Source organism: Trachemys scripta, chromosome 2 (genome assembly GCF_013100865.1).
Source record: "Trachemys scripta elegans isolate TJP31775 chromosome 2, CAS_Tse_1.0, whole genome shotgun sequence".
In the NCBI taxonomy this organism is placed as follows: domain Eukaryota; kingdom Metazoa; phylum Chordata; order Testudines; family Emydidae; genus Trachemys; species Trachemys scripta.
The window spans coordinates 157380825-157404816 of record NC_048299.1 but is presented as its reverse complement, the minus strand read 5'-3'; the positions used below and the strand labels follow the sequence as shown (position 1 = coordinate 157404816).

The following is a 23992-nucleotide window of genomic DNA, read 5'->3' as shown; positions in this document are numbered from 1 at the left end:
GATATTGGACTAACTCAAACTTTATTACATACTTGTATAGTGAAAAATATTTCTCCTTTAAAATTTTATTTAACATTCAAATAGAGCAAACTAAAAGTTTACATATTTCAGATAGTTCGTTCCCATACCAGAAACAAGTATTAGGTAAGTACAGACATTACACTTGAGAAAAAGTGCAACCTAGCATGGTTAGCCAAATCTGTAAATTCAGTACTTTTTCATAAATGTCAGGAAAAGGCATTCAGCCAAGATTACTTGTAGACACACACTGTCTACTATTCAGCAAGGAGTTTGATTTCCAGAAAGGGAAAGGTAGCACAGCAGGTGGATTCAGCAGCTGGATGGGAGTGGTGGAAGATGACAAAGTATCTTCAGTTGCTGTTGTATAGGGTAAGGCATTTCTCATCAATTTCTTACCCAGATGCTGTATGTTTGTGAGGGGAGAAACAGCAATGAGTGATCAAAATTTGTGTCTTAACATTAGGCTGCCAGCTTTCCTTAAAAATAGGAATACATGTCAGTGTAACCACTAGATGGCAGTATAAATAGAAGGCAAGGGATTTCATTTTCATGTGCAGTAACCTGTCAGGCTTAAACTCCTCATGTAAAAAATGTTATCTGGCTTGAGCTGTGCCTGAAGTGATTTTTACATCTGGGTTTGTTCTGGGTTATTTCTGTCTTCCCCTTCAAGCTGCAACCAGCTCCAATCCAGAGACTAAAAATGAAGCAGAATCACTAATTAGAGTTTAGATACCATCTTCCCAACCCAAAGCAAAGCTACTGGATTTTCTTAGAGGAAAATACTATAAGCACATCTTTGGCATTGAAACTTTATACCAAAAAAAAAAAATTAAGTATTGCCTAAGGGGAAAAACTTACAGGAGAAGGGATGTACATTTTTTCTGGGTTTACTTAAACACTAGAAGTTTCTTGTAATATTTATTTCAGTAACCCCATTTTGTATAGGGAATGAGGTCTCTTTCTGCCATTTTAATTATTAGTGTATGCAGAGTGTTAGAAATCTATTCAAAACTTCTTGCAGCCCTTTGGCTTCCACAATATTACTTGGCCAGCACTCCTCCCAAAAGTATGCTTATGGTTTAAAGTGATAGAAGTTACCATAAAGCTCTGGTCCTGATCCTTCATTGTGTCATGCATCACACTTTCTAACTGGCTGCAGAGATTCTGAGATTCCATCAGTAGTCCCTCACTGAAAAGAAAAGTTGCACAAATGATTACATCTATTGAAACTGGAAGTCTCACCTGTTAGAGGTACAGCCTCACCTGCAGGTACTTGTACAGCAGGGGTATGTACTCAGGCTAGCAAGCCTAAACTGGTAGCAAATGTTATTTTACCAATCTGTTGTTGCTGCCACTTACATCAACTAAAAGTGTTATTGCAGTCCATGGTACCTTAAGATTTACTGATAAAGTGAGCTAGAAAATGCATTCAAGATGGCATCAAGCTTGTATCCCTGTTCACTCATGGAAATTGTATAAGAGTCCAGCAATCAAAGACTAGAATTTTACATGATGGGCAAAATAAGCCTAGCTCTGACAGACTATTACATTTTTAATTAACCAAGGAGGAATTGGTTCTCTTTTACTCCTGTATACCAGCCACAATTACAATTGCTTGTCCCAGTTTTTAGGGCAAATATGCAAATTCCCAGTGCCATTGTGCTCTAAAGTGACATTGCTTCAAGTCCAGCCCTGCCATGTGGTTTCACAGTGAAGTTTTAATACCACATCTCCTTCTTCCTGTTACTGAGACAGAACCCACAGGGGAATTGACTAGACACAAAAAGTGCACATTTACACTGGAGCTGGAAGGTGTAAAATTCCAGTTGTGTTCTCTCTAAGAGCATAGATCCAGCAGCATAAGTAGGATGACCAGACAGCAAGTGTGAAAAATTGGGACACGGGTGGGTAATAGGAGCCCATATAAGAAAGAGACCCCAAAATAAGGGCATCTGGTCACCCTCAGCACAAGCCGAAGGATATGTACCTAGTGTTTCAGATAGGATCCTATTCTGGGAAGCTACCAGGCAGTACTCCTGGGGGAATCCTGTGCTACTGCATGTGCACATAATTAACTTTTTGCACAGGAAAAAGTTGCTGCTGATTTGCCTTTTGCCCACCAGAGGGCACTGTGGTGATAAACCAAGGCAGTAGCACTGAGCCTGCAGAGCTGCCTTTGCAGCAGGCCAGGTCAGGCAACACCATGGGAGGCTGTCAGACAGGGGTCATAAGGTCTAATGGAGGTGGACAAACTGGGGCAGGGCCTCATGGTGACAGGAGGGGACCTGGGGCCACATGTGCCTGACACTGGGAGAGGCTAAGGGTCAGCAGGGGGAAACTTCCTAACAGTCCATTTCCCCTCCACCCATACCTAACAACCCTCCAAGTTTACACCCAGGCTCCTTCCCAGCAATTATTTCCCTCTCCCTCAGCTCCTCCATTACCCGATTTCCCCCCCCAGCCTTTGCACTACTTTTGGGGGGTGGAGGAAATATGATTCTATATGGTAGTTTAAATGAATTAGAGTTCTGTATTAATATGGCTAATAAGGAATCTATTTGTCAAAAAACATTTCTGAATCTTTGACTGTATTGTTACAGACATACTTGCTGACAGGTTTTTTGAAATAAATTAACACAATGTAATCACACCAGTTTCAATTATTTTTGGTATTTTGACAAAATATGCAGAATTTTGCAAATTTAATTTTTTGGCACAGAATTCCCCCAGGAGTAACACTGTGTATATCTCCTCGAGCTGGAACTTACACACCTTTCAACTCTACTGTAGACATGCCCAAAGTAATCTTAAAAATCCTTGTCTGCTAACAGTAATCTTAGGTGTTAGCTGTAACCATCGCTAAACAATGTGTCCATTTAACATATGCATGGATGTAACTCCATCATTCTTCACTTTACCTTTTCTTGATAGATTCTGGTAAATTGTAAGTTACAGCTGGGACCTGCGACAGCAGCTGACCTGGGTTACTAAGCCGTGATGCATTCATACTTTCTGGGCTGCCACTGACAGGACCACGCACCTTACTCTGAAGGGAGAAGGCAGACAGGAAGGCAGATTCAGATTGCTGCCTGCATTTTATTTCTACATAAACTTATTTCCAGGACCAAGTGCTGCCATTTCTCTTAATGGCAAGTAAGGATTTGGGGTTTTCTTTAATACTAAGCTAGGCCCAGATTTTTAAACCAAAATTCAACAGAGGGAGGTAAGGATATCGAGATTTTACCTCGTGTTTTTCAGTCAGAAGAAATGTGATCTCAGGTCTCTGTCTATGCAGCATTTTTCTGGGTGCTGCCTTTAGCCCTGTACAGACTTCATACAACCCTCAGTAGCTGGTCACCCCACTAGAGTTGCAGAATATTGACTGCAGTTTTATTTTCTTCCCTCAGAATTCAACAAAATTTATCTTTTATAGTACATTCTTTATAGCAATTAAAGGACCACACCCACCCCTTAATGTATAAATGCCCTGGAAAAGAACAAAGCAGAGCATAATTGTGTTGAGGGGGGGGAGGGTTTCCCATGTGAAATTTCCAACACTGGTGATGAAATAGCTGCAGGCCACAGCATTTCAAAGAAGGGGTTCTAAAACCAGTGCAGGCTCTTGGATGAACAACTGCAGCTATATTCAGGTCTCTACCATCAAAAGGGGTGGGGGGAGGAGAAGAGGCCCCATTAACTTCTGTTTCACTCACGCAAGCTATTTTCAGCAGGTTCCATAATTCTTTCTGTCGTTTTTCCTGAAGCCTGACAACTGTGTTCTCATCTTCATTCATCAGGTTCATCACTTCCTCCACTCTGGGGAACAATTCCAGTGCATTCTGCTTGCAAATTACTGTCTTACTGTAAAGAACAATAATCAGGTCAGATGAGCAGCTGCACTGTGTCAGTTAGAAGCTCCAATTGTTTAACTCCTAATAATTGGAGAAGAACATGATTCTTAATGTGTGAAGTTGTCTGAATATATCTTACTGAGACTAATATATCTCCTCATTGTACTAAGAGCAATAGAGAAGGCTGCCCAGATGTTCCTTGTCTCTCTTTTATAAAATGGATGTTCTGGGACTCACCTGAGCTGAGCATAAATTAGACGGACTGTCTTTTCAAATGTCTGGATTGCCTGCAGGAGCAGTCGCACTATTTCCTGACTGTCACCACTGGTCCTCTGGTCTAGAGAGATGAAAAAGGATCAGAGTGAGTTCATTAGAGAGACTATCATTGTTTCTGTAGCACTGTGTCCTAGGCTCTAGCTCTTTGGAAAGAAGCCACTTGGTAGGGGGCTGTAGCCCAGAGATTATACTGGGGGATGGGTCTGTGGCCATAGGGAGGAAGGGCTGGGCGCAAGTCCTGCCTACAGCACATGCCTTCAGCAGTAGTTTGGGGAGAAGTGCCCAAAATGGCTTCATCCTGAAGAGGCAGCCAGCTGCTAGGACCAATTGGTCAAGAGATCAAAGCTGGTCTCCGTGCTTTGAATATTCATAGATTCGGGGACTGGAAGGGACCTCAAAAGATCATCAAGTCCAGTCCCCTGCCCTCATGGCAGGACCAAATACTGTCTAGACCATCCCTGATAGACATTCATCTCTTTCCCAGGCAGCCACAATTGGGGTAGGGGTAGCAGTGCTCTTTTGGAACTGGAAAAGAGGAGAGAGATCATTTGTTATTGGAGTGTAGGCCACAGGCCTGGAATGGAGAATTCTCAATACTGTTTAATGCTCTTTCCAGTTAATGGTCACACACAGCAACAAGACAACAGTGGCTACAGGTTCTTTACCTCTTGGCTTCTCCCTCAGTCGCCGGTAAAGTTCTCTGGCTTGTTCTTCCCTACAAAATAAAAGACAAGTGTTTCTCTGGAACCCAAATTGTAATTGGCCCCTTCAAGGACTCTCAAAAACCCTTCGCATACCTGACTATGCAGCTGCCAGACAGCTGGGCTATGTCAGCAGTCCAGTGCTGGCTTTTTGTTAGGCCCTGCCAACCCAGTCTGTGGTCTGGGCTGATGAATAGGTGCCTCTGATTGCTTGCATTCAGAAAGGAGCCACTGTGCTAGAAATGCTAGCACCACAGGCTAGAGAGGGTTCCAACTTACAAATCCTCCAGGGTGCCCCCTTGCTTCCGCCCTAGTGGGCTTCTCTGCAGGTCCACAATGTCTGCCTGCAGGGCCATCATCCTCTTCACCAGCTGATCCACATCCTCCTCCTGAGAGGAGGAGCTTCAGTTAATAACATTGCTCCCAGACATAGGCCCGCCACAGGGTGAGGGAACTCTGGTTCTAACTGGCCTTAAATGGAACAGGAATTGCTTTCCCTTTTCATCCACAATCCTGCAGTCTTAGACAGGGAAGAAGGGCCTTGTGCAAAGACTGATGGGATATTTCCCTTTGATACCAGTAGATTGATTTGATTTAGTCCTCTCAGACTGGCCCCTTCTAATGACCTTGCTGCTTTGGATACCTTAGCTCAGCTTGTGGTGAAGAGACACTGTTTGTTCACATTCTAAGGTGAACCTGCAGCTAGCGACAAAAAGGGGAACAAAATTTCCTCTCAGCTGTTCCGAAGGACTATTGTAATTCTCACCTCACCCACCAACACCCTTAATCTTACTCCTCAGATATCAGCATCCTAGTCCTCACATCCAGAGTCTACCTCAACCTGTGACATACTAATGTCAGGAAACAGGATCACTGACTCCTCCTTAGGCAGAAACCTTCTGTCCCCCTGTATTCTGAGGAAAGACGGTATATGGGCAGGTAGAAGGATAGTCACCAAGGAAATCACTTTTCAGTAGGCTTCTGCTCAGAGACACAGCACAGCTACCAGGGTCTAACATTCTGTATTTCAGATGCCATCTCAAGTTAGCCTGTCACTCAGTCCCAGTATTTGGGACAGGTAAGTGAACACACTGAGCAGATGGTAAAGAATCCCCTTTTAGAATTTGGTATTAACACTTCCATTCCTACAGCCTTTCTGAGCACTGCCAGCCAACCATTTTCCTTTTCAGTTTTAACTTCCGCGTGAGCCACATCTCTTCTCATTACCCTGGCAACAGTACAATTGCTTTTGTCTATAATTGGCCCTGTTACAAGTATCTCTCAGTTTAGGCATTAGGAATCATCTCCTCCATATCTTTCTGTCCTGACCCTTCTCAACACAGAAAGGGCTGCACAGGCCCGTGGACAAGGAAAAACTGATGCAACCTAAAACAAGGGAAGGGCTTGGTTTATCAGGCCAGTTCAGCCCTGGAGCGGAGGATGGAAATGCAGGGTAGCAGCAGAAAGCCGCCTCTTTCAGGCAGGCAATTAAACCTAAATCTAGAAACATACCCGCCCGCAAAGCTCCACAGCCTGCTCCATATCCCTCCAGGCAAACAACAGCTTCTCAGAGGCTGAAAAAAGAAGGAAGAAAAGTCCATTACTCTGCTGCATTGGAGGAAAGGAAGCTACCACGCTGGGATTGGAGGAGCGGACGGAGGACTCCCCTGCATGTCACAGGGGCTGTACTCACTGATTCCAAACTCTGTCTGCTCACTGTACTTCTCCAGGTCAATCTGGATGCTGGTTTTAAAGAAATCCAGCTTTGCCTTCAGCTGTTGGGACAGGGAGGCCATGGAATTCTTCATCTTGGAGAGATTGCTATTGTAACGCAGCAGATTCATCCTGTGGAGAAAGTGAGAAGGGTCATGTCGGTCCAACCCCATAGGAGTTGCACATAGTGTCTCAACTGATCCCACACACAGCTTTCAGAGTCACTCTCATTCAAGCTTACAGATCCCAGGATTCTCCAGTTGAGCCATGATCAGCCCACATTTTCCTGTGTCACCAAGACAAATGAACAGGGCTAAGTGGAGCTGAGATTGCACAAAGACAACAAGGTTAGAGGCCACAGCTCTTAGCTCTCCATTAATTGCAAATAACTCCACCTTTATCAAGAACTTCCCCCTCCCAGATAGTGCACCACTGTAGGGCAGGTTTCTTTTCCTGTTATCCCCCTCTAGCCAGGAGGCCCAAGTGGAGCCAAATATTCCCAAATGGACCCCACTGTACATGGCTGCTCGCTGCCCCTGCTGAAGCAGGTTACAATCCTCCTTCAGAGTCCGAATCGTGTGCCAGACCTGACCCCACACCTTCCGTAGCTGGAAGAAGGACAGATTCTTCTTTGGATCCTGAACTGGAAACACAGAGAGAGCATATGTTGTTAAAAAAAAGGGACTTACAGGAGCAGTGCTGCAGTGTAGAAGTTAGCACCCAGTCCAAGTCTGAGATAGGGTGCTACCTCTTCTTGAACCTGCACAGCCAAGTCTCTGTACCCATCACATCCCGTATGGGGCACTAGAAAGGCTATTTCACTGCAACTGGCCACAGTTTGAGAGTCTAACTCAACAGGTCATGATTCTTCTCTACCCTCAATTAAATCCCACCCCAGAGATTGAATGCTATGACAATCTGCTTCGCTGCCCACTCCACTCTCAAGAGCAAATGTCCGCCCCCTACAGCTCGCATATACAGCAAGCTCTCTGTGCCGATTCCCCATGGAAATAACCCATGCCCAGGGGAAGTCCTTACGGATGCAGTCAACACTTTCTGGATGAGGCCGCAGGAAGATCTGCCTCTCATAGGCAACTTTACGGTTGTCAAAAAGGAAAAGGAGGTCTGTGTCCGTGGCGTCATTCACCTGCAGAGATGAGACCTATCTCAGTACTCTCAGATACAGTATCCCACAGCAGCCTCCACTGAAATAACCCAGAGCCAGCTGGCTCATCATGGCCCAGGATAGTGTGAGCAGCAGGAAGGAGGGCTGCTCTGCTTCAGTGAAAACAAGAGTGGGGTGGAGGGAGTGTGAGGCTGGGGTAGGTGCTCAGAGTGCAAGTGCCAGCAGGTGCAGGCTTGGCTAGCAGGGTTCAGGTTTCAGCCCCACGCTCACCTTGCTGTCAGCCATACACTGAATAGCCAATTTTTGAGGGTATAGTGCAAGCCCTGCCTCCTGCAAGAGCTCCTGCTCCTGCTCTGGAATACCAGTATCTGACTGAATCCTGGCCTTCACAGTCTGCAAGGTTTCCTCTTCTGTCACAGGGTACATGTGCAGAGTGCCCGTAACCATGTTTAGGACGCGAACCAGCTGCAAGAAAAGAAGTGGGACATGGGAAGAAGCCAGGGCATGGAGGTCATGGCTGAGCAGAGATGCCAGGACTCAGATCAGGGGATGGAGAAGGAAACTAGGAACACCAGGACCAGATGACCACTTTAGGGCTGCTTGGCAACATCGTGCCAAGATCTTTGACCTGCATCAGACAGAAGGGAGGCCACGTGATACAGAAAACAGGATCAGCAAGTCCTCTTCCCTCCGCCAGAGCGAGAGAGACACAGACACTCAGTGGAATAACAGACAGGAAAAGCCCTGTGAATACTTCTCCTCAGCTGGCCAGGAAGAAGCCAATGTGTCTTGGACTTCGCCCTTCCACATCAACCATTGCTAATTCTCCCTGAATAGTTTTCCAGAGTACTTTTCCTTGATTGTTACCAAGTGACTATCTTTCAGCCTCCAGTAAATCTAGGTCCCCTTGTGGCTTCAAAATAAACAGACTTTAACAAGCTCAGAACTGGTAAGTAAGAAAATCTAAGGGTTAAACAAGTTCACGAGAACTGGCAGTTTCTCAAGGAGACACTATTAAATGCATAACTTCAAATTATTCTGATATGAAAGAAAGATAGGACAAATATTAAGAGGTCAATATGGCTCCATCAGGAGGATTACAATAAAAAAGTGGACGCATGGACAAATTGCTAATGAGGAGTACAAAAGAATAACAAGCATGTAAGAACAAAATCAGAGTTATATACCTAGCTACTAACTGATGACAAGAAGGCTGAGGAATTTAATGCCTGTTTTACTTCAGTCTTGTGGTTAAATAGTGACCACATACTCAAACACACTTATTAACATCAAGGGAGCAGGGACAGACACCAAAAATAGGGAAAGACAGGTTAAAGAAAATTTAGATAAATTAGATGTACTCAAGTGGGCAGGGCCTGATGAAATTCATCCTGCGGTACTTAAGGAATTAACTGAAGCAATCTTGGAACCATTAGCATTATCTTTGAGATTGGACAAGGGAAACATACTACCTGTCTTTAAAAAGGGGAACAAAGAGGACCTGGGGAATTACAGACCTATCAGTCTAATTTTGATACTTGGAAAGATACTGGAACGAATTATTAAATGATCAACTTCTAAGCATGCAGATGATAATAGGGTTATAAGGAATATCCAGCATGGATTGTCAAGAACAAATCATGACAAACCAAGCTGATTTCCTTCTTTGACAGAATTACTAGCTTGGGGGGAATAGGGGGGGAGAGCAGCAGCAGACATGATAGATCTTGATTTTAGTAACATTTTTGACATAGTTCCACATGAGGGTCTCATAAGCAAACCAGGGAAATGTAGTATAGATGAAGTCACTGTAAGGTTGGTACACAACTTGTTGAAAGATTGTATTCAAAAGTAGTTATCAATAGTTTGCTGTCAAACTGGGAGGTCATATCTAGTGGGTTCACACTGCAGAGGTCAATCCTGGGTCCAGTACTGTTGTTCAATATTTTACTTGGATACTGGAGTGGAGATTAGGCTTACAAAATTTGTGGATGACACCAAGATGGAAGGGGTTACAAGCATTTTCAAGGACAGAATTCGAATTCAAAATGACCTTGACAAATCAGAGAATTAGTCTGAAATCAACAAGATGAAATTAAATAGAGGTAAGTTCAAAAGAAAAATAATGAAATGCACAACTACAGAATGGGAAACAACTGGTTAGGTAGTAATACTACTGAAGACAAGCTGGGAATTATAGTAGATCACAAATTACATATGAATCAACAATGTGATGCAGTTACAAAAAAGGCTAATGTCATTCTGGACTGTATTAACAGGAATGTCACGGTAACTGTCCTGGTCTACTTGGCAACAATGAGGCCTCAGCTGGAGTGCTGTGTCCAATTCTGGGTACCACACTTTAGAAAAAAATGTGGACAAACTGGAGAAAATCCAGGAGAATAACAAAAATGAAAAATGGTTTAGAAAACCTGATCTATGTGGAGAGGTTAAAAAACTGGGTATGTTTAATCGTGAGAAAAGAAGACAGGGGAAACTTGATAATCTTCAAATATGTTAAAGGCTGTTCTAAAGAGGATGTTGATCAATTATTCTCCATATCCACTGAAGGTAGAACAAGTAATAATATTATAATCTGCAGGAAGGGGAGACTGAAGTTGGATATTAGGAAAATACGTTCCAACTCTCAGGGTAGTTAAGCTTTGGAACAGGCTTCCAAGAGATGTGGTGGAATCCCCATCATTGGAAGTTTTTAGGAACAGGTTGGACAAACACCTGTCTGGAATGGTCTAGGTTTACTTGGTCCTACCTCAGCACCAAGGGTTAGACTTGACTTCTTCAAGTCTCTTCCAGTCCTACTTTTCGGAAGTTAGCAGAGGGACCAAACTCTGTCATTCTGCAGCCCCAGAGAGCCTAAATAAACCATCCACACACTCTCACCACAACATAGACCAATTCAGTACTGAAGGAGCTTCCCAACATGGGGCCCGTCCACTTTTGTGCCACAACTTTGTCTACTTGACAGCTCTGCAACTCTACTCCCTGCGGATCAGCTCTGCATTTGGGGAGAACAATACTGACCTCCTTTGAAAGTGCTTTGAGATCTACTGATGTAAGAGTTCAGTATGATTACTGTTATTTAGTACCAGGCTGTAACAAAAAATCACTCTTGTGGATATACTTGCTCAGACCAGCCCTCAGCAGGGCTTTTCCTTCTTACAAGGCAGCCTCTCCCATCATAATGGGGTTTCCACACATCCTTCCTTAGCCCATGACTCAGGCTTCTCTCATAGGCTAGCATAAGCCACGCTCTCTGGACACTGGTCTGTCCATGAAAATCCAGTCCCAAGACTCACCTTTAGGTTCAGTATATCATCCAATGCCTTGAAACAGCCATTGGGTCCATAAACAGGGTCTGTCCCTCTCTGCCGCGGGTGCCACATTAACATGAGCTGCAGCCATTTCTCCAGCCGCCCAGCCAAAATGCTATGAGGCAGAAACAAGAAGAACCAGAGAACAAAGACGTGTTTCAGTTGGCCATACCAGTTTGCATCTACAAAAAGAGATCCAAAGCTCAGACCTCCCCCCAAATCTCTTAACTAGAGAACAGAGAAAGGAGCATGGAATCTTCTACAGCAAGCTAACAGGAGCCTCCTGTTTTCATCTACAGAAACTTCAGCCAGATGAGACCATGTGCATTGGGTACTGAACTTTTCAACAGATCAGCAGGTCATAGAAACAAAACAGATCCCTTCTTATTCCCAGGAGGACATATCCAGCTTATCCCCATGGGGTGCATTTGGGTCTCACCTGTTTAGATTATTGGGATATGGTAAACTGCTAGAAAATTTCACTTCTCCAGCCAAGTCTTCATAGACAACAATATCCAACTCGCTCTTCTGTCGCACTTTTGTGTGCCTAAAGAGTTCAAGCAGGTACAGTGACAAAGTAAAGAAAGTTCTGCGATCCCTCTGCATGACGACAACTGCACCTCACCCTTTCCAGGACACACATTAGCCTCTAGCCAATTTCACAACACACAGAGGCTGCTGAAAACACAGACACACAGCTAACAAAATCAGTCCCAAATATCTTATTCAGACATTTGCAACTCCCGTACAAAACATCCCAACTTGTATTTAAACCTGACAGCAGATATGCTGATGCTGCTCCAGGTTAATTCTGTTTGCCCAAAGATTGTCAATCTCACTGGCCCCATAGATAATGTAGGTCTGTCCAAAAGAGATTTACCAGGGAAGACTGAGCCTAGCAGCCAACTCAACACTCAAGTGAAAGGATCAGCTCTCCCACCCCAATGTGAAGGGTGAGATACTAATTCTGCCAACCCCAGGAACCACCCAAGCTGCATGACAGTCAAGTGTTTGAAGCCAGGAAAGCTCTTACAATGCCTAAATTCAAATCCCTAGTAGGCCATGAAACAAATAATGATTAACCCTAAAATTGATAACCCCTTCCTTCCATCAAACACCATGAAAACAGGACAGTAGTTTGGATGCCAAAGAGAGTTCCTCCTCCTTCTCTGGGCCCATCTTACTCACCATTGCACAGGCTGCCAGTTGGGCAAAAATGGTCTGAAACCTGTTATGCATTCAAATGCCAGTGTGCCAAAGCTCCAGTAATCCACCGTCACTGTGTACTTCTGCTGTTCCAGCAGCTCTGGAGCCTGGGTCAGCCAACACAGGTTAAAGATTAAGCCACTTTTCTCTCAGACCTCAACTGCACCTGCCTCCTTAGATGTTCATTACTGTTTGCACATCACTTTGGAAAGCTCATGCTAAGTGTTTTAACACTCAGGAACCTTATTGGCCTCTTTGACCAGTCCTAGAGGTTAATGAAACTCACACCCTCTATGCAGCAGAAAGTTAGCAATGTAATGTGAAAACCCAAATGTTGGCAAAGAGAACAATACAGCCTGTTCTTTTGCTTCAGCATGTGTATCCCAAACACATCCATACCTGCATGGTCGGGACTCCTCTCCCACCCCACAGCCAGATTACAGTGCCTGCTCCCTCCTGCTGCTCTTCCCCACAGACCTTGCTGGTCACAGCAACACTACAAGCTAAATCCACTCCTTACCAGGTACTGCAGCGTCCCAACGAAGGAAGTGCATAGACTGCCCTGATCCAGCTCCTTAGCATACCCCAGGTCAATGATCTTGTGTATTAACTGAGAGAGACAGATGGCAGGCAGTAAGAGGACTGAAAACACATTCTGCAATGAGGGCATGCACTTCTACAGAGAGAACAGATGATTTCAGTACTCAGAAGCGCTGGGAGAAGGGCAGGAAGCATCAAGGCAGTGTTGTGCTCTTGCATGATCATGAGAACAAAGCCGCAGATAAAGCAGCTCCCCAGGGTCATTATGAGCTTGAAATGCAAGGAACATGAGATGTTATTGCTGACTTACAATAGAGCCCAGTCTGAATGGAGGGACTTTCCTAGGAGAGCTGGATCACTCTGGTCTTTGAATAGGAGTTTATTTTTATTTCCTGAGGAGATGTTCACTGCTCCCTTGAGGAGAAGCAAGAAAGATGGCCAGATCTTTGCCTCTTCTGGCACAACGCTGCCATAGCCATCAAGTGGGGGGAAGCCTCACATGGGTAGAGCCATTATAAGAACTCCTGTGCTGCACCCCTGCTACCCTTATGTAGAGGGTGTGACCTGGGAAAAGTGGGCATGGCCATAACTTTCCCTAGTTACTCTGGTGTATGCCGTGGTCCAACCTGGCCCTAGGATCAGGGAAGCATAGAGATGGCTTAATGGTTCCTTGGAACCACCACATGAGATGTCATGTGCCACCCCATGGTGCCCTGACTGGGAAAGGGCAGTCCAAATAGTCATGCTTAGACTGGCAGTCTGCAGCAGTACAGTACAAAGCCCAGCCACCATTTCATCACACAGCGAGGACTAGGCACAGAGTGTTTAAACTAAAGCCTCGTGGGAATTGCTTCTGCATATCAGCGAAGCATCAGATAGGCAGAGATATCTGGTGGTCTGAGCTCAGTCTGTAAGCCAGGAACCACACACCCCCAGCCAATTTCCAAACAAATCTGACACCTATTACCGCTTTGGCAAAGTCACTTCCTCTCTGCCTCGCTTCCCAGTCTGTAAAGGGTGGGGGTGGGGTGGGGAGAAAGAGAAGGATACAACTCATAGTACTTGGATGTTCAGATAAATCATCAAATTAGCAGTTTGTATAAATACCAAGAATTACAAGATGAAACCACCACCACCTCTCAGATCATGTTCAGACACCCTCATTGGGCTAATCATTTTAGCTTGCGAGATCTCAGAGAGGGATCATGTTTTCATCTTCAGCTCCTAGTCATTCACTCTCTCTCTCACTCACACACACACTTTCATGCTCCCGCCCTTACACTCCACTCGCTGTATATATGGCCAAAGTCACCCGGCTCCTGCTCACCCTTTGTTCTCCTTGCTGTAGGACAATGTTCTCAGGTTTCAGGTCTCTGTGGATGATCCTGTTCTCATGAAGGTACCTGAGAGCAGAGGCTGAGACAGAGAGAGGCAGCTGTTACTCAGCACAACTAACACCTCCCAGCATTACTCCAGAGGGCCTAAGCCTGAAGGTTCTAAAAAGCAAACACGGCTAAGAGGAGAGAGGAGATTACAGTGAGGGAGGACAGGGTAGGGGATGCAGTACAATGAGAAGGTTTGGCCTGGAAGCCACTTGCAATATGCTGTACCCTGAAGTAGCAAGGACAGGGGCTGGGTACAGCTGCTCTAGGATATGGAAGCAGAGCTTGTTGTTGGCAGCTGCTCTCTTTGCATACATGAAAGTTCCATCACATCCATGGGAAACCCTCATTGACCTATCCCAATGTAGTTCCCCCTGGCATCCCCCCAGGAGACAAGTACCTAGGGGAGCTGCAGCAGGGAGGAAATAAGGCTCCAGGTGGGAGAGGGGCTGTAAGGGCCCAAGCCCACCTTAGAGAGAGGAAGTGCTATGCTCAGCATTTCCGAGCCTCATCTGTCCTAACATCAGTGATGACCCAGTAGCCACTGTGCCAGGCCAGGTCTGCGTTGCCCTCAGTCCTTTGGCTGGCTGCAGCCCTCCCCACCAGGGAATACTTCGACCACATCCAGCTGGTATAGCCATCTCTGCAGTGTCCAGGCTCACACCTAAGGCAGAGAGCATGCCCGGAGACAGAGTCATGGCTGGAAGGCTGATACACTCCAGCTATGCTGAGCCAACACGATCATCCCAGGATATGGGGAGACACAAAGAGGTAGATCAGAGCCACTTCCCCACTTTGTGTGTCAAGAGAAACTCAGGCTGAATGGAGAATTGGGACCAAAGTCTGCATTTTTCATGTTCAGCCAAGCCAATCCCTGAGCAAAACCCTGCAGCCGTTAGGTGGGGACACGGCTCACTCAGGCTGTTTGTAAGGAAGAGGCTAGCAGCATTTCCATAGCCTGCAGCTGCACTTTCCAGCACTAACTCAAAGGGACTCACTTCCCACTCCCTCTACATCCCTCATGAGGCAACACGTCACAGAGCGCAGAAAAGAACCCAGTGCCCCCAGACTCCCCTACAACCATCAGTCTGTCTAGCCTTACTTCAGGGAGACATCAACAATCACCCTACTCCAGGGGTGACTTTAACCCTTAGGATGCTGCCTAATCCCCAGCATGGCCAGATCCCAGGGTTTCAGATGGGCCATTAGGAGGTACTACTGAGAAGAAGGGAACATTTCTAGCTAACCAGGGTCAGGACCTTGGATCATTAGACCTGGGGTTGCTCCCTCCATTACCTGTCCTCTCAGCATGACACCCCCTGCCTCTGTTACCAGTCCTCAGCCTCTCCTGGGCCAAGAATGAGCACAGGGGAGGCAAACAGAAGCTGTCACTGGGCCAGAGGTGCTCAGAGTGAGGGGCAGGAGGAGGAGATTCTGTTCAGCTTTTGTGCCTCCAAGAAGAGCAGTTTGCTTCTCCTCTTGCTCATTCCCCAGGCCCACACCAGCCCAACAGGCACTTCTTAAACTCCTTCCTCCGAAATACACTGCATCTGCCAAGACCTACATAAGAGCCACAAACAGGCCACATGGATGGGGGCCTGGCTGCCCTGGAGAGGGTTCCTTCCCATGCTTCACCACAACAGCAGACTCTTTGAGGTGCACCTGTCCACAATCTCTAAATACTCATGCTTGGGGACTGGAGGCTGGCTGTGCTGGGGGCATCACCTCATTACCATAGGTCACTTCGGGTGATATACATTCGAGGAAAGGGGGCCTGTTCAAAGCAAACAGTCCACAACAAGCGCTATAATGCCGTTGTGCATTCCCATCAGTCTCAGATGCTATGGTGATAATGTAAGTTAATGAGGAGCCCACCCCAGCCCTGAGAATGGGCTGCAGCTGGGAATCCCTATGAGGAACACAAGCTGGAACTCGCTCATCCTGCCTAGCACCTCCCAGGAAATCCCTTGAGCACGTTTCTCGCTGGGAAAGGAAACACGCTACTTTCCACATCCCAATGTCAGAGACGAGTCAGAGGCCACTTCCCTTCTGGGGAGGCTTGCAGAGCAAGGCAGGAAGGAGAATACTATTAGATACCTATCTAAAGGGGAGGCATCCAGTGTCACAAACCTACCTCACATGGAACTAAAATGGCTCCCTTCCCAGACTGGGACAGCGGGGCAGGCCCTGCTGCCACAAAGCAGCAGTAGGCAGACCCAAAACGAAAGAATTTGAAGAGCAACTAGCAAAAGACACTAACAGCAAATTCTTTTGCAAGTACATCAGAAGCAGGAAGCTTGCCAAACAGTCAGTGGGCCACTAGATGATCAAGGTACTAAAGGAGCACTCAAGGAAGACAAGGCCATTGCGGAGAAGCTAAATGCATTCAGTCTTCACTGCAGAGGATGTAACGGAGATTCCCACCAGGGAGATTCCCACTCCTGAGCCATTCTTTTTAAGCAACATATCTCAGGAACTGTCCCAGACTGAGGTGTCAATAGAGAAGGTTTTGGAACAAACTGATAAGTTAAGCAGTAATAAATGACCAGGACCAGATGGTATTTACCCAACAGTTCTGAAGGAACTCAAATATGAAATTGCAGAACTACTAACTGGTATGTAACCTATTGCTTTAATCAGCCTCCATATCAGATGACTGGCAGATAGTTAATGAAATGACAACTTTTAAAAAAGGCTCCAGAGGTGATCCCGGCAATTACAGGCTGATATGCCTAACTTCAGTACCACGCAAACTGGTTGAAACTAGTAAAGAACAGAATTATCAGACACATAGATGAACAAGATTTGTTGAGAAGAGTCAACATGGCTTTTGTAAATGGAAATCATTTCTCACCAATCTATTACAATTCTTTGAGGGTGTCAATAAACATGTGGACAAGGGTGATTCAGTGAATATAGCGTACTTAGACTTTCAGAAAGCCTTTGATATGGTCCTTCAAGGCTCTAAGCAAAGTAAGCAGTCATGGGATAAGAAAGAATCAGGAACTGGTTATAAGACAGAAACCAAAGAGTAGGAATAAATGGTCAGTTTTCACAGTGGAGAGAGGTAGATAGTGCTGACCACTAAGGATCTGTACTGAGACCGGTGCTGTTCAACATACTCAACTGATCTGGAAAAAGGGGTAAAAACTGTGAGGTGGCAAAGTTTGCAGACAATACAAAATTACTCAAGATAGTTAAGTCCAAAGCTGACTGCGAAGAGTTACAAAGGAATCTCACAAAACTAGATGGCTCAACAATAAAATAGCAGATGAAATTCGGTGATCAATGCAAAGTAATGTACAGTGGAAGACATAATCCCAGCTATACATACAAAATAATGGGGTCTAAATTAGCTGTTACCACTCAAGAAAGAGATCTTGAAGTCATCATGGATAGTTCTCTGATAACATCTGCTCAATGTGCAACAGCAATCAAAATAGCTAACAGAATTAGGAAAGGGCTAGATGATAATAAAACAGTAAATATAATACCATTATATAAAATCCCTCTTATGCCCATACCTTGAAAACTTCATATAGTTCTGGTCGCCCCATTTCAAAAAAGATATATTAGAATTGGAAAAAGTACAGAGAATAGCAAGAAGATTGATTAAGGGTATGAAACAGCTTCCATGTGAGGAGAGATTAAGAAGACTGGGACGGTTCAGCTTGGCAAAAAGTTGACTAGTTGACTAATAGGGGATCTGATAGAGGTGTATAAAAACCACAAATGGTATGGAGTAAGTGACTAAGGAAGCGTTATTTACCTGTTCACATAACACATGAACCAGGGATCACCCAATGAAATTAATATTCAGCAGGTTTAAAACACACATAGGGAAGTACTTCTTCACACAATGCAGCCAATCTGTAGAATTCATTGCTAGGGGATGTTGTGAAGGCCAAAACTATAGGTTCAAAAGAGAGTTAGATACATTCATGGAGGATAGCTCCATCAATGGCTATTAGCCAAGATGGTCAGGGATGCTACCCCCTGCTCTGGGTGTCCCTAAACCTCTGATTGCTAGCCACCAGGTCTGGATGACAGGGGATGGATAACCGCCCTGTTCTGTTCGCTCCCTCTGAAGCATCTGGCACCAGCCACTGTTGGAAAACAGAATACTAGGCTAGATGGACCCAGTTTGGCCATTGTTATGTTCACTTACCGATATCAGAGAGCAGGATGAGAATGGCTCCCTCCCGTAAGCCACAGCAGTTCTCAAACTGGTTCAAGTACTGCAGAGGATCAAAACAGAGTGTAAACTAATCTCCTCTGTGCCCCATTCCTGGGTTTGGCCCCAATCCTGCAAATGCTTATGGATGTGAGTAGCTATGCAGAACTCAATAGCATTACTCACATGTGTAAGTGTCTGCAGGATCAAGTCCTTAAATAGTAAAACTACAACTTCAAACACCATTTCCCTCTCCACAGATAGGAAAATTGCCATCATCTTCTCCAGCAGCTCTTCCAGGAGGAAGAAACCCCTTCACAGCTCCTCCCCCGTGTCCCGCAGCAGTTGGCTCAGCCAGCCAAGCACCAGTCTCCCTAATTGCAGCCATGTGCTTTGGGCACTATCTGCATTTGGGCTTCAAGCAAAAGTTAGAAAAACAACATCAAGACCAAAAAGAACAAGTTCTTTTTCCTGCTGACAGCTGGGAGCTTATCATTTCTGAGCAGAGGTCCACCCACTGACCTGGTCTGGGATGTTCTGGGCCATACTCACATCCTGTTCTCCATCTCTTACACATCCCTTGCTCTCTACGTGTGCATCCCACAGACACACATTTGCTCACTGCCCCCAACAGAAATGGAAAGTTTCTAATAAAAATCCAGAAAGAGGATGTAAAAATGCATCCGGGATCAACCCTGCCCCTTGCTCAGAGGAGGCACAAGCAGGCACAGCCCCAGATCAGGAGGATTAGGTGGCAACAGTATGTGGAAGCAGCTGGGGAAATCCCACTGAATCACCCACAGTTGAGCCTCTTCAGAAAAAAACCTACACTTCCCCCAGTAGCCCCTGCCCTCCCAGGATCATCAGTCCAATGCCTCACCTTGCGAAGGTCTCCACCCTGGCAGTATTCCATGGCCAACAGAGGCAAGTCAGTGGGGGCAAGGTTCTGCATCCCTTCAGGGACTTCGCGGGCAGCCACCACATTGGGATGATTCAGTCTGAGGAAAGGAAATGAGGGAAGCATGAGATCACTGGAACCAATTCATCTCAGCCTCCTCCCAGCAATAACGGAAAGGGCCAGCATCCTGAAAAGTGGTCATCCAAACGAGAGCTTTACAATCTCTCACACAGGTAGGTATTAAGGAAGGTCACAATGGGACTTTAACCCTTCGCACACAGAACTAGTGCACTTCAAAAGCTTCCTTCACCCTGCTCAATCCACTCTCTCCCCCCAGGACAGGCCTTTAGTCCTAACTCGTCTCCCAGTTGTCCGTTTCCTCATTCTCTCTATAAGCATCCAAACTTTGACATGCAGCCTGCTCCTAGCCCCATGAGAAGTCAGGGCTACATTCAGCCCATTGCAGCCTGCACAAAGCGGGCTGATTCAGCAGGGATATAAATGGTGGAGTAAGTTAGCCAGGAAACTGGGTACCTAGCAAAGTCATGTAACTTGCACTGATGGGGCTTTCAGTGCATGTGCAGGACACTCACAGAAGACAGCACAGGAACAACAACAAATAGGAAGGTGCAAGAGGAAGCAGCTCCCTAACATGCACTGCCAGGCTCCTGGGGCCAAACACAGCCCCAGCCTCCATGGACCTCAGCACCAGGGGCAGATCTGGATGCAAGTTACAGGACTTTGTCACTCATCCTCCTTTTCTGAGGCTTTCTCCCCCAAGAAACGTGACCTGCATTCAGCACACCGCATTCCCATTACTGCTGAACTGGGCTCAGCTGGAAGCTGAAGAGTGTTGTAGGCATCTCCCTGTATGACACACCCTTCTGCATGTACTTCACAAGCATTATAGGCGCACATGCTACATTACAGATGCTCAAATGGAGTCTGAGTAAAGTCCCCTTTGAAAACATGGGCCTGGTTTTGTGAGCCCTATTGTATTTAGATGGAATATATGAGCCCAGAGATGTTAACAAGAGTTTCAGTCTTAAATAAGGTTTGTTGTACAGAGACCTCAGGCTGCTTAGTACCATGGCAAACAAACAATATTAAACACCACTTTAACCTTTTATTGAAGACACAGAAAAGGGAAAACAGTGAATACTTTATACTTCAAATGCTTTAATAAGGCTTTCATAGTAAAATCCCTTGCTCCCTTTCGCTGAGAAGAGTTTCTAGAAGGAAAGATACCCTTGTTTAAGAGTCTCTTCAGTTGTATTAACCATGAAAATAATTGTCCTTTTGGGGAAAGAGAAAGGAGGGGGATAGAAAAGAGAAGAAATAAGATGGGGATGGAAAAGGACACGTGGGGAGGAGGCAGAGGAGAGAAAGGCTCACAGCCCAGGTGGTGTTTGGGTTTCAGCAAAAGCCAGTAGAGATGGCAACGTCCCCTGGGTCCCTCTCTCTGCCCTAGTCTGGTGAGCACCTCTCTCAGAGTCAAGATAACAAAGGACGAGGATCCCAGGAAATGGAGGGGGTAGTAGCTGAGATGGTGCAGTTCCCCCACTGACTTTTTCCCTGAAGTCTTTCTTTAAAGGACCCCAAAAGGAGTGATAGGTGGGATAGCCCACCCTCTCATTACTTTGTCCACCAATTAGATCTAATTGCCAACACACTAACTCCCGTTCACAGATTTTTGATGTCACACAGTCTTGTTTACCAGGCATGCTCTTAACAGAGTTCTTCAATTATATCACTAGGCCTTTTTGTGAGGACTAATTCAACCTGTCTCCTTTTCACACCCTTTTCCATTAACATTATTATAAGTTATTGTGACCTTTTATAAGCTTTCATTCACTTTTTACAGTTGAACTCACAATTAGGGTAAATGTTTAGGTCCAATTATCACAACAGTGCTCCAAAAACTCTTGTTTCCCCACTGTCTCTGCAGAAGCCGCAGCAAATTACTAAAGCTTATTTCACATCACTGATGATGCTGATGCACAAACACAGAAGGAAGTAAATAAAAGGCAGCGGCACTGATTCTTACCAAAACAGATCCCCTCTGGGGACGAGTCAATGGAGAAGACATGTCAAGAAATAGACTTCGCCTTCAAAGTGCTTGACAGTGGCCATCCCTTCCCTTCCCGCGCTCATGGATTCAGACTCTTCTACACACAGATCTAGGCCCTCAGCTGCTGACCAAGATATCAAGGAGTACGGGATCACACAATGCTCACCTTTTCATTATCTGTATTTCCAGACACCATCTCTCCCGATTTCGGAGACTTAGCTCCTGACGACATTGTTTAATAGCAATCTGTTCCCCTGTTTCCTGCACAGACACAGAGAGAGTTAGGACAAAAACATGTTTCCACCAGAGATGTATTGTGAGGATCAACAGAAGATGTAGCAGCCCAAAAAAATGTAAGGCTATTCTTGGGAATCCTCCCAGCTCTTCTTCAAGGCCCCTCCCAGGGACATGGTCATTTAGGGCACCAAATATGCACCAGAACAGAAGACACCAGCTCATGCCCCCTTCCCCAACTCCTCAAAACCAAAATAGTACCCTGAATTTCAGGCTCATGCTTGCAAGTCTCCACAGTGAAGCTAAATTCTGAACCATGGAAGTTCACCCCTCTACATACAAAATGTGTCCAGAGGCCAGTTAGCAGAAACAAGAGTCCAGCAAAGCTATCATGCTCACAACTCAAGGAACTGGTTCTCAGATTGGTTGTTTTCCATAAGCCTTAGCTGGCTGTGGGGGTTCAACATCAGAGGAAGCAGCCAGCAGCCATTTGCTTACAAGACACAATGGAACAGTCTAGGCTGCAAGCAGAGGAAGAGATCAGAGAGAGCTGGAAACTGAGCGCTCTCACTCCCTAGGTGTACGAGTGGATGGTGAATGCGATTGGAGCATAAGGGACCAGTAGCCTCTCCCCCATCCCAGAGAAAAGGGAACCCCTACCTTGTTGTGCCACCTGAGGACATTTCCAAATCCCCCTGTCCCAAGCCTTTCCTTCATCTCCCAGGGACCACACGTCTGGATTTGCAGGGGAGGCCGGCTCATTGCGGTGAATGCCTGTGGCTAAAGGACGAGAAGGGGAGGGACAGAGACCCGGTTATTAACTTTCCTGTAAGTGAGTTAGTTACTTTGGCAACACACGAAGAGGGCTGAAGACATCACACCAGGGCCCATCTGCCCGGGGGGAGGGGAGGCTACCGGGGGTCACAGACCCAGGCGCGGGGCAGTTCGGCCTTGGCCCACGGGATAAAGGAGCGGCCCAGGAGTCCGGGTCTCCGCTCCGAGGGGAAGAGCGGCCGGGCCCGGCAAGGCCGCCCCCGGCGCCGCCCCGCCTGCCCGGAGGGGGGGTGAGCCGGGCTCCGCGGCGCCCCTCACCTGCCGCGGGACGAGCCTGGCGCTGCCGGGTCTCGGGCCCAGGCTCCGGCGGCCGACCCCGCCCGCGGGACTCAGCAGCAGCCTGGCACCAAGGCCGCAGCAGCGCGCTTCCGCCAGCGCTTCCGGCTCCGACCTCACACCACACGTGGTGCCGCCAGGCGGCGCCCCCTGCCGGCCGCCGGGACGCACGGCAGCGCTGCGCCAGGGCAGGTCGGAGCAGGGATCCCAGCCCGGGCGCAGCGCCCCGTGGGGACCGCGCTGGCTGCAGCTCCGCTCCTAGGCGCGGACGCGGTTCCGAACTGCAGGCTGCTGTACGGCCATTGCTCTGGCGTTAAAGGCGGGGGTGTCACCAACAAAGCTGCAAATCCTGAGGGGGAGAACGGAGAAAAAGCTTTCCAGCGACTGGGAGGCTACTAGCTATAGCACTGGCAACGGGATTAAAACCCCAAGTCAATAGGACTACTGATCTACGTAAATGCTTGCCCCAGCGGGGCCTTCATGGGCAAAATGGCAGGGTTTGCAGACTTCAGTTCCAAGGAGTTATTTTTGGCTTTGCTTGATTGAATAACATTTTCTGTTTCTACTGTAATGGGAGCTGCCGCGTACAAAGATAACAAGGTGAGTGAGGTAGGAGGGAACCCCAAATCAAGTGCAGTGCGCCACTCCTTGCACACTCTACCTTGTACTTCATTCAAGCTCTCTGGGCTCTAGCAATTTTTCTGCAGGCATGAGTTCGCCCCTCCCCCAGGAAAGCTGGGACAAGCTATTTAAGTAAATAGAATCATTTTGGTACCACTGGTTTCTCTCAAATGAGAGCTAATGGGACAGTAAAGAATGTCTTACCCAATGGCCAACACACTCCTTGTCACTGCCTTTCCCACACTCTCCCTGCTTCTCATCACAATCTTTCCCTTCCCTGGCTCTTTTCTCCCCCCTCACCTTATCCATCTCTCCCTCCCACCCACTGTGCTCCACAACTCAGAACATTGTGACAACTCACCCGAGATTGGCAGAGATGCTTTTCAAAAGCCTGGTGAGCTCGGAGAATAGGAAAGACAGGCACCTGAGTCACAGTTTCTCTTCGCTGCAGAGCCAATCATTTGTTTATCTTGTTCACACCCTGCAGCAAGGAGGAAGGAAGTTCAGCTCTGAAGCACCTATCGTTTTTAAAATTCTCTGAAATTAGGGATTACAGCAGACCTCAGGGATCAAGAGCTTTGTTTTTCTCACTAGTACCCTCCTAGACAATTGCTAAGATCTGACTCTTGAAAACTGTCATTTCTCATCTGCCACCTAAGATAGGTGAATTCTACATGTAGCCACACACGTAAACAGGACAGGGGTCTCTGACTGACTTTCATACATACACATATGC

The 23992-nt window shown here is 46.5% G+C and overlaps 1 protein-coding gene across 3 annotated transcripts; it reads right to left on the bottom strand.

The window, feature by feature from the left end:
* Window positions 1–7: 7 nt before the first annotated feature.
* On the bottom strand, window positions 8–23636 carry IKBKB (inhibitor of nuclear factor kappa B kinase subunit beta). 3 transcript variants are annotated; one of them, XM_034762055.1, is made up of 22 exons: window positions 22618–22762; window positions 22186–22305; window positions 21458–21552; window positions 19203–19320; window positions 18317–18386; window positions 14094–14182; window positions 12747–12836; window positions 12209–12333; window positions 11460–11567; window positions 11006–11135; window positions 7959–8153; window positions 7601–7709; window positions 7082–7205; window positions 6543–6694; window positions 6362–6423; window positions 5129–5238; window positions 4814–4863; window positions 4110–4209; window positions 3735–3882; window positions 2940–3067; window positions 1120–1210; window positions 8–715 (listed from the first exon to the last, which is right to left on the bottom strand). In XM_034762055.1, the coding sequence occupies exons 2-22, from the start codon at window positions 22285–22287 to the stop codon at window positions 647–649; spliced, it is 2265 nt and encodes a 754-aa protein (XP_034617946.1). In that variant the 5' UTR covers window positions 22288–22305; window positions 22618–22762; the 3' UTR covers window positions 8–646. The 3 variants fall into 3 exon arrangements, with proteins under 3 accessions (XP_034617946.1, XP_034617943.1, XP_034617945.1); XM_034762052.1 differs by having other exon boundaries at window positions 8–1210; window positions 22618–22774; XM_034762054.1 differs by lacking the exons at window positions 8–715; window positions 22618–22762 and adding an exon at window positions 23618–23636 and having other exon boundaries at window positions 1027–1210.
* Window positions 23637–23992: the final 356 nt, after the last annotated feature.